Here is a 13050-nt window from a genome sequence, read left to right on the forward strand (position 1 = left end):
TTTTTCAGCTTTTGTCTTCATTAGCACAATTTTTGGCATAGTTCATATAGTTGATCCTCAGCATGTTCATTGAAATGTGAAGGGAGACCAGTCAGGAGGCTGAAAAAAAACTAGCCCCGAGCTTACACTAAGATGATGATAGGAAGAATGGCAAAACAGATGTGAAAGCCACTGTGGAGAAAGGTTAGAAGAGGATGGATGTGCAGAACAAAGCAGGAGGTAGTAACCCAGAACACCAGATTTAAATGCTACTAATTTAGTTTATTAAATTGGACTCCTCAGGTAGAAATGTCCAGCAGCACTTTAAAATACTCTACTAGAAACCTGAGTTGAGACTGGAGATAGATTTTGAAATCAGTCTACATTTGTTTGTATCAGGAAAAGGACCACTCTGCCACGGGATGTGTTTCTCTTCCCCGGGAATAGGATTCCATGCCTGGGCCAGCATTTGCCAGCATTATAGACAGTAAATGGTTTCAGAGTAAGTTGCTCTCCAGAGGCCTTGCTGAAGGAAATCTTTGTAGGATTAAATATTGTCCTGTCTTGGACAGGATCTGAGTCCGTTTTTCACTCTTTCCTATTTATCTTTATATATATGTCTATATATATAGAGAGATGTATGTTTGTGTATATATATATTCACACACACACACACACTTTCAAGTTTCACTTATAAAGAGTCCTAGTTCTGTTTCCCTGACCAATCAGGAAGCTCCGGGCCTTGCCTTTTGCTCCTCCTCTTTCCTAATTGCTATTCATCCCACCTAGATCAGGGCAACTTTTTCCCAGTCTTCTCTGAAGTTGTTGGTTAACGATTATCTCAAGTTTGGGGATTTGCAAGTTCTTTTTCTGTAGTAATTCTGATTTACTGCATTTGGCTTTGAAATATACTGTATTTAAATGTTATACCTTAGGAATTCATAGGTAGTCCAGATTAAATAATGACATGTACTGGAGAAATCCAGCTTCCATGCTGCCTCTCAGGTAATTCTCCTCTCTTTACTGCTTCATTTTTTTTTTTTTTTCTTTTTTTAAAGATTGGCACCTGAGCCAACAACTCTTGCCAATCTTCTTTTCTTTTTTTCTGCTTTTTCTCCCCAAATTTCCCTAGTACATAGTTGCATATTTAGTTTTGGGTCCTTCTAGTTGTGGCATGTGGGATGCTGCCTCAGCATGGCCTGATGAGTGGTGCCATGTCCGCATCCAGGATCTGAACCGGCGAAACCCTGGGCCGCCCAAGTGGAGTGCGGGAGCTTAACCACTCGGCCATGGGGCTGGGCCCACTGCTTCATTTTGAGGCTAGTTCTTTGCTTTTGGTGGAGAGTGGGGCTGGGGGAGGGCACGGGCTGATAGAAAGCTAACCTGTATGTATACTTTCTGATTAGTTCTTGAGGAATCAAAGCAAAGGTGAAGTGTCTTGATTAAATGCTTTAGATCTGTGTTCAGAAAAGGCTTAAAGCCATTGCTTTGGGTACATACATGTTATATTCTCTCTTGATAAAATCTCAGTTTTTACTTTTTGTTATAACATCTGGTATGAGAGTCGAGAGAGAAGGTCGTCAGTTAACAAAAGTAGATGTAGGCCCTTGATGTGTTCACTTGAAAAAAGCTGACAAATTGTACACACCAAAGATTCTCATAAAGTTTATATGTAATGTAAAACGAAGTATGATTTTATTTTTGTTAGTTTTTAAAATTGCCATTTACCAACTTGACTTTAATTTATATGGCATAACCAGTGATTTCAGCATATTTCAATATAGTCTTGACAGATCCTCTTTGAAAGTGATCAAAATTGATTTCTAGGTTCCTTTGATTCCTGCTTATTCTCTTCCAGGAGGTACTGTGAATACCTTACTCTTTCGTATCATCCATCCATCTGTCCATCCGTTAGTGTCACCTCTCCCTCCAAATTGATCTTTCGTCTGACCACTGTCACCCCTTCTCTCACCACCACTGTAGTGTGAGCCACCATCCTCTCTCACGAGCCCATTACGCTGCCTCCACTCTCGTCCCCTCTTTTTGCCTATTCCCTGCAAGGTAACAACAGTCATAGAAGAAAATATATCTGCCAAATTATGTCGCTCTTAAACTGCTTCCAAACCCTCTCTTGGCTTCCCAACTCACATAGAATAAAATGAAGTCCTTCAGGCCTATAAGGCACTGTGTGGTCTGCCTGCCCCCCCCCCCCCCCCTTCCCCAACCCCGTGTCTCTACCAAGTTCATGCCTTGAGCCTCACCCCTAAGGATCTTCTTGCTTCTTGGGTATGGAAGGCTCTTCCTGCAGGGCTTTGCCTGGTTGGTTCCCTGCCTTCTCTGCTTGATTGTTGTCTTCCTAGTTTCACCCTTCCTGGCTATTCTAAAATACTTTCTGACTCCATTCCGTCAGGGATAAAGGACAGGCCCTTTAAAATTAAATAAAACTGGCTTTTATGAAAACTTACTGTGTTGTCTTTTTTTTCATTTCCTTTCTGACTTTGCTGTGGATCAGAGAATTCTTTGTTTCGTTGCAGTACCCACCCCTGGACTGAGGCTTGTGTTTAGAGAGCAGAGTATTGCACTCTTACTGATCTTTTCTGCTGAAGTCACATGGGGATGAGTAGTATTTTCACTGATGTGTCATTTCTGCGTTGAAACGCACGAAACAAAGGTGAAATTATGCATATTTGTGTGTTCTCTCTCTCTCTCTCTCTCTCTGTGGCACATATACACACACACACACAGTCAGTCTGGGAAGATCTGGTATTGATGGAAGAGGAACATGTCTGTTTCCCTTTGAGGCATTTCCTGTGTTTACTTTTGCTTTCAAAACAGTGAAACCTCTTTGTACAATATTAGCATGAAGTTTTTTATTCTATACAGTTAATTTCAATTTGGGGATCCTAGGAGTCTATAATTAGTCTTGAGGATGTATGTTGTACAAAAATTGTCCAAAAAAGAGTTTACTTTGTATCCGTTTGAGTCAATTTATTTGTGTAAAATTTGTTGAGATACTCTGGTACTCCCCTGAAATTTTATTGAATTCTGTAAGTTTCATGCCATTTTCCCATATATATCCTTTCTTAGAGTTAGAACTCAGTGGTAATGGTCCTTTAAAGAGAATTAAATGTATCCTTAACTTTTGCTTGCAAAACAAACTTCAAATCTCATATGCAATGTCTTAGTTTGAAGACTATAAAGTGCTTTTTTCCACTGTTACCTTTCTGAAATAAAATGCACTAAAAAACACTTCTTTTTCTTGTTAGGAACCACGTAGGGGGTTGGTGGATAGACATGTGGGATCTTAGTTCCTGAAATTACTTTCAGAATTCTAGAGTAGCTTTCATGAGATTCCCAGGGAGTCCACCACCCAGAGAAGATTAAATATATTCTAAAATATTATTAGAACCTTTAAAAATGCTTTTCTGTATTTCACACCTAAAGAGATTACTAGCCCAAAAACTTATAGCAAAGCAGTGGTTAAGGTGTCTTCAGACTATTGTTCATATTTAACTGAATAGCTTTTTCTCAGTCCTCGACAGGAAGAATAATTAAATAATTGAGTTTTTTTCAAATTTAACAGAAAATTTGATATAAATCAATTATTAAATAGTGTGGGTGCTTTCAACAGACTTGCGTGTAAAATTTGGCCTTTAAAGTCTGCAGTATATCAGTTACCATGTCTACTGATAAAGCATAGTAACTTATAATAGTGTTTCATTTTGAAATGCAAAGTAAAAGAAATTATTCTTTTCATACTTAAAATTGAAGAAAATACCTTTTTTCATAATGAGTCTACAAGACATGTCAAGTTTGATGTTTTTCCCCATAATTTTTGTGAAGAGATGTAGTCACCGTGTAGTCAGGTCTTTACAAGTCTCTCCTTTTATGACGTTAAAATTTACTTTGAACTACAAAGTACTATTAGAGGGAAGGCACATTGACCTTAAATAACCTCAATCAACTGATAGTTTTGGAAACTTTATCGAGACCACCTTAAGAAAAATAAATAAAAATTAGCACACATTTAGTAGTTGTTTTTCCTGGCGTGGGCTCAGAATTACTAGTGTTGGGTGTCGTAAATACTTAAAAAGCATAAGAGTAAATAAGCAGGTTACATAATGGAGATCATAAATTTACACCAGGATGATGAATGAAAGAATCCTACTGTTATATGAGTGGGTAGTTGTGGTTTGAGATAAGTTTCCAGTATGCTATTATACACTGACTCAAAAAATGCTATGTCTCAATAAATTTAGATTGTAAGTGAAGATGATAGGCTCTGGAAAACAGATAATTTAAAAAGTGGATGTAGTAATGACAGAGACACTAATGTTGAAGATGCATGTGAAGATTTTGAATAATTAATCCAAACTTAATTTTTAAAAAATCTTTGTATGGGAAAATTATATTTGGGGTTATTTTTCAAGAATAAGTGATATTTATTTCTTTTAAAGTAAGTGGAGTTATTGCATACATAAGGCTTTAAGTTTTTCCTCTTACTTGTAGGACCTGGAATTGTAAATATTTAATACTAGTATATTGTTGGTTTTTATTTTTACTAGTATATTGTTATAGTCAGATTTATGACTTTCTCACATGCCCATTAAATGCCTTTAGTTGATCTGTTTCTTCATCTTAACAATGTTCCCTTTTATTGTCTGTTTTCCTCATGGGAGTAAGATAAAGCTTGATGTTTTCCAGAGTATTACTCTTAATAAAAGTAATATTTTTGTTTAGGTGACAAACAGCATGTTTGGTGCTTCAAGAAAGAAGTTTGTAGAGGGAGTCGACAGTGACTACCATGACGAAAACATGTACTACAGCCAGTCGTCTGTGTTTCCACATCGGTCAGAGAAAGACGTAAGTAGATGTAAATGTAAATGCTCTAGATGTAAGTTACACTGTAGTTACTCAACAGGTGTGTCTGACTCCTTCTGGTCCTGAAAAGCAGGGTCTGAACTGCGGAGTGTGATCTCTGGGGGAGGGGACGATGTTTTAGGCACAGTGCTAGGCCCTGGGGATACAAAGATGCTGAGCTTACGTTCTAGTGGGATGTAAAATGTCTATAATTCTAAAGTTGGGATGTGGTGTACTGCAGTAGGAAGTACGCAGAGACATGGGGTGAACATAGTATTACTTCCGGATCATCGATTGTTTTTTTTAATTTGTGAAGTTTTATTTTTATATTAAAACAAATACACATATGGAGTAGAAACCAGATTTGCACAGATTTAAAGATATAATAGCAGGCTTCAGTGAAACGTTACCTTTGCTGGGTAATCTTCTGGCTGTAATCCTAAAACCTCGGAAAGGGCATCTCTCCTGTTGAGCTATAGGGATGCTCCAATAGAAAAGTTTCTGAAGAACTACATTCAAAACGTGGAAGATGATATAGAGGTGTGAAGTCAGTGCTTTAGAAGACTGGTAGTTCAGTGATCCCACTTGGAATGAAAGGATTTAGGGCGCAGCCAAGTCATAGATAACAGATTGATAAAATAATTTTTAAAAAGTTCAATTGTTATTTTCAAATTCTAGTAAGCTACTTTAAATTATACACTATAGAGAGTACTCAAACAAGTTGCATTCTTGTCCTTTGTACCTGCCGAACTTTCTTCTCCTTTCAAACCTTTATAAACTTGGTATTCTTAATTTCCTTGTGGTATATAACAGTCTACTCTAGTTATTAACCTAATGAGATTCTTACTGATGCTTAAAACACTTACAAAATGCTAAGATATGTAACAGATGCTCTCAATTTTCATTAAAGTGATCATTAGTAAAGCACTTCTGTCTCTCTTAGAATTTCACAAATTAATTTAACCTAGGTTTAAATTAGGATTTTGGTAGTGGTGTTTTTTTCCCTTCCCTGTTTTGGTGTTATTCTCCTTTATTTTTATTTGAAAAATTGTGTCATTTTTATAACGAAGTATCAGTTGCATTATTAGCACTCTTTTCAAATTATGTGTCTGGTGGCTTTTTAAGTAATTAGTGAGCAGTTTAATAGCTCATAGAATAATGTCATCTGATTCATTTTCTGTCATCTTACTGCCCTTCTAGCTATTTATGTGATGTAAATTACAAGTGAATTATGTTTTACATAAGTTTCTATGTTTAAGTGTTGATCTTGTTAAAGAATTTGGGATGTCTTTCTGGTAGCATCACTGCAGAAACTATAAAACTAGTCCGTGTGTGTGATACCTGATTGTATAGTGCAAGTTCAGTTTGGTGGGAAAATGATAGTGAAATGCTACTTATTCATGAGAAGCATTCATTCTGATTGGGAAGATATGATGCTTTCCACACTGAATCTGAAGTAAAGTATTCAGAGAATGAATGACAGAGATGTCTGTCTCCTAGAGAGCAGGGTACTGTGTGTCAGCGTGCTTTAGCAGGAATCATTCCATGTACTCACGTCCTCACATGTGCTGGCTACCAGTTCACTTTAGTCGTTTGTCACAGAGCTAAGAGGACGGTTTGCATCACAAAGCTGTTTTTTCTTAAGTTAATTAAGAAGGTAATAAGACATAGGGATTAAGAATTTGGGCTCTAAAGCAGTACAGATGTCTGTTTGGATCTTGGCTTTGCCCGTTAGCAAGAACTTCTCCAAGTCTCAGTTTTCTTTTCTTAACAATGGGAATAATAATAGAGTAGCTACTTAGAAATTTCTGCTGTTCCCGATACTTTTTTTTAAATCACAAAATAGCACAGAAAATATGCTTGGTGGAGAAGAAAAATTATTCATTATGTTTCATGTCAGGAATAATTTACTACTCAAATTTTGATTTTATACTTTAATTATTTTCATTTTTAAAATAATATTATTTAAATCTCTGGGACATATTAACATATTTTCCACTAGAAAGTTTGTACCAATTTTTCTTCTCATCAGCACTCTTCCTGCCCTTGAGAATACCAACTAGTAGCTCTAAGCCTTTGCCAATAGACAAAAGCAGCTTATTGTTTTAACATACGCTAAAACATTGCTAAATTTACACACACACACACACACACACACACACACACGGTGCTGTGTCTTTTCCATGTGATTATTGGCCATTTTTATTTCTTCCTTTGTGGATTACCTATTTTTATGCCATTTTCGATTTCTCTATTGAGACAAGTCTTGTTTAAAAGTTTTTCATATATTAAGATGAATAATCTCTTGTCATTTGTTGCAAATATTTCCCAGTTTTTTCCTTCAGTTTAGTTTATGGGGGTTTTTTAATATAAAAATATTTATTATTTTTATTGAATTTGACTCATCAGTCTTTTTTTTTATGGTTTCTGGTATTGCGATCTTCTTAGAAAGACTTCTCCCAGCTGCTTTCTTCTAGCACTTTTGTGCTTCGTTCTTCACGTATAACTGTGTCCGTAGACATGTATTTTGCTTGTGAATTTTATACTCCAAATTCTCCGCCAAATACTCCCCACCCCCCCCAAGATTATCCAGTTTCCCCAACACCATTTATAATTGAAATCACAGGTCATAAAACTTCCATAGTGGACCAGATAGTAAATATTTTTGGCTTTGTGGCCCAAGAAACTAAATCAAGGATATTATCTAGGTATTTATGTAAGCATTTGAGAGGTAAGCAGACATTCTTGGTTCATGCCCCCTGCAAAGACAAGCAGTGTGCTGAGTTTGGCCTTCGGGCAGTAACTTGCCCACCCCTGAGTTTAGAGCATCATTTATGGCTAATTGAAATCCTCCCTTAATATATACTAATGTCTGATGTATTCTTGGGCCTGTTTCTAAACTGTTTTATTCTGTTTATCATATTGATTCTATGGCGGAACTACAGCGTAGTTGAACTGCCATAGCTTTATAGTCAATTTTCACATCTTAGTCAGGTAAGGTCTCTCACATCCTTCTTTAAAAATGTTTTTGACTATTGTACATGTATACCGGTATTTACCTTCTTTCAGAAGATTATGTCTCTCTTTTATTCCTGTTGTTCTTTATGTCTTTAGTAAGTAGGGTTTTATGATTGCCATTTTCATTACGTTTTTCTGATTGGTTTTTACTGATATATTGAATAGTTTGTGTGTATGTATTTATTTTATAACCAACTACCTTACAGGGCTTTTTTATTAGCTTTTTTATTATTTTTTATTAGCTTTTGTTGATTAGGAATGTGGGCTCTGGAAATCCTGCCATTTGAGTTTATATCACAGCCACGTGATTTACCAGCTCTTTACTGGTACATGACCCATGGGTGGTTATAAAGATTGGATGAATAAATGTATTCAAAATTTTTAGAAGACCAGATAGTAAATATTAAATAAATGTTGCTATTAATATGAGTAATAATATTATTATTCCATTTGATTCTCTTGGGTTTTTTTAGGTAGTTATGTTTATCATCTGCAAATAATGATTATTTTTGTCCTTTATAAAAGTTTTAAACATACGAAATAAATGACTGGGATAATTTTGTAGTTTTTCTCTCTGGGAACAGTGAGAAAATAATTTTAAATTGTAATTTATGATAAAGGAAAATGGGCCAGTAGAGTGAATCTTGAAACCAACTATCAAAAAATAAGCCCCCACTTCAGCCAGTTCCCTGATTTACCTTGTCCACAGAAGGTGGAATGTGAGTGTTTCTTGGTCGTATGCGTGGTTGCAGAAGTGTTGGGGAACTGCTCTCTGTGGGATTGTGTGCTGATTAAATTGTGAGTGATTCTTTAGGGCTACTTCTTATTTTCCAAGTCCTTTGATTTCAAGAGATGCCTGCACATTTTCATGTCTTTCTGTAGAATGCTAAATTGGTTATTCTGAGGTATAAAATTAGTTTTATAAATATTACGGATATGCTACTTAAGTTTTTGACAAGGTTAAATAAATCATAGCAGATATGGACTTGACTTACTTTTTCTTGTACTTATTTTCTTTTTGGAGACCTTATAGAAAAGGAAAAGCATTTGTATAAGACATGCAGTAGACTACTCTTTGGGAGTAATAGTAACCTAAGCAACTTTTAGTATGTTTGTATTTTAATTACTAACATGTTTTCTAGTCCTATGAGTCTTTGTGCACTCATTTGATGATTCTTAAGCATAATCATTTTAGAAGTACAAACTTGTAGGAACCTATTTTCCCTTGTTTTAATATATTCTGTAGAAACATGAAATGTGACACCTATTCCTTACTTTTAAAAAATTCTTAAAAGTGGTAAGAGTAGGCTACTTCCCTGTTTTGACAACCAACCACCATTTTGAACTCATACCTAGCTTTTGTACTTGTGTTAGCCTACAGGAATTATGCAACTAGAATTGTCCTCAGGGCAATTAATTGTACTTTGCTAAGACCTAATATAAATCAGAGTACCTTCTATCATCACCGTTATTGCTGTCATCCTCATGATCAGTATTTAACTGACTCCAGCTCATTGAAGTCATTTCTGTCCCAGTATCATGCCGCTTTCTTTTTTCAGTTCTTGACTGGTTATCTCTCTCACTGCATCCAGGTATCTTCTAAAATATCTTAACCTGAGAAGCTTTTTCTTTGATCACTCTTCTCCTGAGTAGCCTTGTATGCACCCATCAGTACTACTCCCAGTATCTTTCTGAATTCTTTCTTGCATTTTAACAGTTGTAGCACCTGTCTCTACCTGAAAGTATGTATTTACTCTTGTTATCCTGTCTACTCCACTAGAATTTAAGTTTAACAAGGGCTAAGACTTTGCCTGTTTAGTTCACTGCTGTGTTCTTAGAGTCTATAACAATGTATAGGAGATAGTGGGCTCTCAGTGAGTCTTTGTTAAAGAAAGAGAGGGAATGGAGTTGATGTTTAAAAATAACAAAATTCACATTATTTGCAGATGATATTTTTCTTAAAAACTCAAAAATCACCTTTAAAACCTTATTATTTTATTCTACTGAGATATAATAGTTTGTAAGATTGTGAGATTCCAGTTGTACGTTATTGTTTGTCAGTCACCATGTACATGTGCCCCTTTACCCCTTAACACCCGTGTGCCCTCTTCCCCTCTGGTAACCACTAATCTGTTCTCTTTGTCCATGTGTTTCTTTATCTTCCACATGTGAGAGAAATCATGTGGCGTTTGTCTTTCTCTGTCTGGCTTATTTTGCTGAGCATAATACCCTCAAGGTACCCTCAAGGTCCATCCATGTTGTTGCAAATGGGACGATAAAATCATCTTTAAAACTTTTAATAGAAAATATGAATATATAGATGTGTCAAATATTTATATGACAGTGGCAACCTGATAGAATTAAATATAAATGAATCAGACTATACTCTAAAGAAATTAGAATTAAATGTTAAATTGTTTGAAGGGAATGTTCTAAAACCTCTTAATTTCATTGATACTCACGTGACCTTCAAACTCAGTATTTTCAAGATAAAAGCCTGTTTATAAAAGGGAGTTAAAATGATATACTTACAAGATATATCAAATTTTCATTTATCTACAAAAATAATTACAAAATATTTAATCTCAATAATAATAAAAATTCATAGTCAGAAAATACCATTTTGTTCCTATCATACTAGCAAAGAGTTTTTTCTAGTGGAAGACTAATCAGTGTCTGAGAGGGAGCATTGAAGTGATTGCTGGGAAAGTGTAATTAAGGGACAGACTTTGTGAAAACAGTTTAGCAATGCATATTAAGAACCTTTAAAAATGTAAACATTCCTTGAATCAGTCATATAACTTTCTGTAAATTTGTGCTTTGGCTCAAACCTAAAATTCACCCATTGCAGTACAAACTTGTTCATCGCCATGCTTTTTAAGTGAAGAATTTGAATGTTACATGTTCAATAGGAATTAATTACGTTAACTATTTCAGCATATGTTACACTTTTTAAAAATGTTTTTGAAGACTTGATGGTTTAATCAAAATTACTTAAAATACCTAGTGAACTCATAATTTGTTGTTAGTTATCTCTTTCATAAGCTGCCAGGTCCTGTGACTTGGTGACTTTTCTTCTGCCTTCTCCCTCCCTTGTCCCTGTCTTCTTTTGGTCTTTTTAATGTATTATCTTCTTATAGTCTTTCTTTTTGTACCTATTTGCTAGATTTCGTTCTGACTTCAGTGCTTTCATTTTTTTAACCATACTGTATTTAATTTTAAAATGTTCTTCAGATTCTGTCTAGACTAGAACTTCCTTTCCTTGTGTTTCTTTTTCTGTTTGTAGATATGATAGAGTCATATTTCTTTATTGTTTTTGTCCTGGGATAATAACAGAATGCTAGGAATTATGTTATCACTGTACCTTTAAGTATATTGTAAAATGAAATTTTTTTTTCCTCCTTCTTCTCCCCAAAGTCCCCCAGTACATAGGTTTATATTCTGGTTGTGAGTGCCTCTGGTTGTGCCATGTGGGATGTCGCCTCAGCATGGCTTGATGAACGGTGCCATGTCCGTGCCCAGGATTTGAACTGGCGAAACCGTGGGCTGCTGAAGCGGAGCACATGAACTTAACCACTTGGCCAAGGGGTAGCCCCTGTACAATGAACTTTGAAAGAACTTTTTAAAACTTCTTTCTTTCTCTTTTTTTTTTTTTTGCTGAGGGAGATTCTTCCTGAGCCAACATCTGTTGCCTGTTGCCTGTCTTCCTCTTTTTGTATGTGGGTTGCCGCCACAGCGTGACAGTGACAAACAAGTGGTGTAGTTCCATGTCTGGGAACCAGACCTACACTGCTGAAGCAGAGCATACTGAACTTAGTCCTAGGCCACGGGGCCAGCCCTTACTTCATTTTTTAATTGCTTTCGTGGTCAGGGAATTTGTATTTAACAAAACTTTGTTGCATTTTGAAGTCATTTGTTCTTACGTAGAAAATAATTTCTTGACCAATCTGATTTTAATGTTTCCTAATAGGTTTTGTGATTGAAGGTACATTTATTGGTGGGAATGATTGTGAGAGGCGATCACTATTAAGAAGCATGAGGAGAATAGAATATTTAACACTTCTCTGCTGTTATGGATTGCTGGCAGGAGCCAGATTTGCTTATTATTTTCAAATACACTTTTTTTTAAACAAAAATTTTTTAGACTTTTTTGGTCATGGGTTTCAGAGTTGTATTTAGTAACAGTGGAAATAGTTTTAAAAACACAGTTTCTTTCTTTCTTTCTTTCTTTCTTTTTTGTTTTGAGGAAGATTAGTCCTGAGCTAACATCTGCTGCCAATCCTCCTCTTTTTGCTGAGGAAGACTGGCCCTGAGCTAACATCCCTGCCCATCTTCCTCTACTTTATATGTGGGACGCCTACCACAGTGTGGCTTGCCAAGCGGTGCCTTGTCCCCACCCGGTATCCAAACTGGAGAATCCCAGGCTGTCAAAGCAGAACGTCCAAACTTAACTGCTGCGCCACGGGGCTGGCCCCTAAAAACGAGTTTGTAATTTATTGATTTTCTTGATGTTCTGTATATTAAACAAAAGATAAAGGGGCTCTTTGTTAGGTCAGGGAAGTTACTTGCATCACTTTGCTGCTTTAGTTACTTCCTGACCTTTAGTGTCGTTGTTCGACTGCAGTGCGTGTTACAGACTCAGAGCCATGAGGAAGAGTCTAACGGTTACCATGGCTTTGGACTGGGAACACAGCAACCTGCTTGTTGGTTTCCTGTTCTACTAATTATGTGACATCCAATCTTTTTCTACCCTTTGCCCCTCTAAGGACACAAGTTGTACTCCTTATTTTACCTGGGATTTGTGATGATAAACTTCTTTCTTAGCTTCTCAGGCAAACATATAACTAAAAACATATAAATTTAGGGTGCTAGTCAACAAATTCCTCAAAGGCTGAGTGCCCTCTGACTGTTGTTAATAAGAGTCCTGCATGGGGAAGGTTAGATTATTAACAGCTGCTGCTGCCGTTTATTGAGCACCTGCTGTGTGCCGCATCTTACCTCATTTTATCTTCTCTTCAGCTCTGTGAGGTAGGTCGTGTCATTTCCATCTTACAGGAAGGAAACAGTGCCTCTGGTGTCCCATGGGTAAGTGGAAGAACCAGGATTCAAACACCCAGAGTTTTTTTGACTCCCAAACTGGGCTCTTTCCACTTATGCTGCATACCCTACTGTAATGTGTCGTTGATCCATATT

The 13050-nt window shown here is 36.3% G+C and overlaps 1 protein-coding gene across 37 annotated transcripts in view; it reads left to right on the forward strand.

Moving 5' to 3' along the window:
* CNOT2 (CCR4-NOT transcription complex subunit 2) overlaps positions 1-13050 on the forward strand; it is a 110861-nt gene that overhangs the window by 62100 nt on the left and 35711 nt on the right. For 25 of the 37 annotated variants that reach the window (XM_070271949.1, XM_070271934.1, XM_023644003.2 and 22 more), the window contains one exon: positions 4720-4842. In XM_070271949.1, coding sequence (XP_070128050.1) covers positions 4720-4842 — 123 coding nt within the window. Of the gene's footprint in view, positions 1-378; positions 482-2513; positions 2651-4719; positions 4843-13050 lie in introns of those variants that run through there. The other 12 variants (XM_070271936.1, XM_070271938.1, XM_070271937.1 and 9 more) reach the window with 2 other exon arrangements.

Source organism: Equus caballus, chromosome 6, assembly GCF_041296265.1.
Source record: "Equus caballus isolate H_3958 breed thoroughbred chromosome 6, TB-T2T, whole genome shotgun sequence".
Lineage (NCBI taxonomy): Eukaryota > Metazoa > Chordata > Mammalia > Perissodactyla > Equidae > Equus > Equus caballus.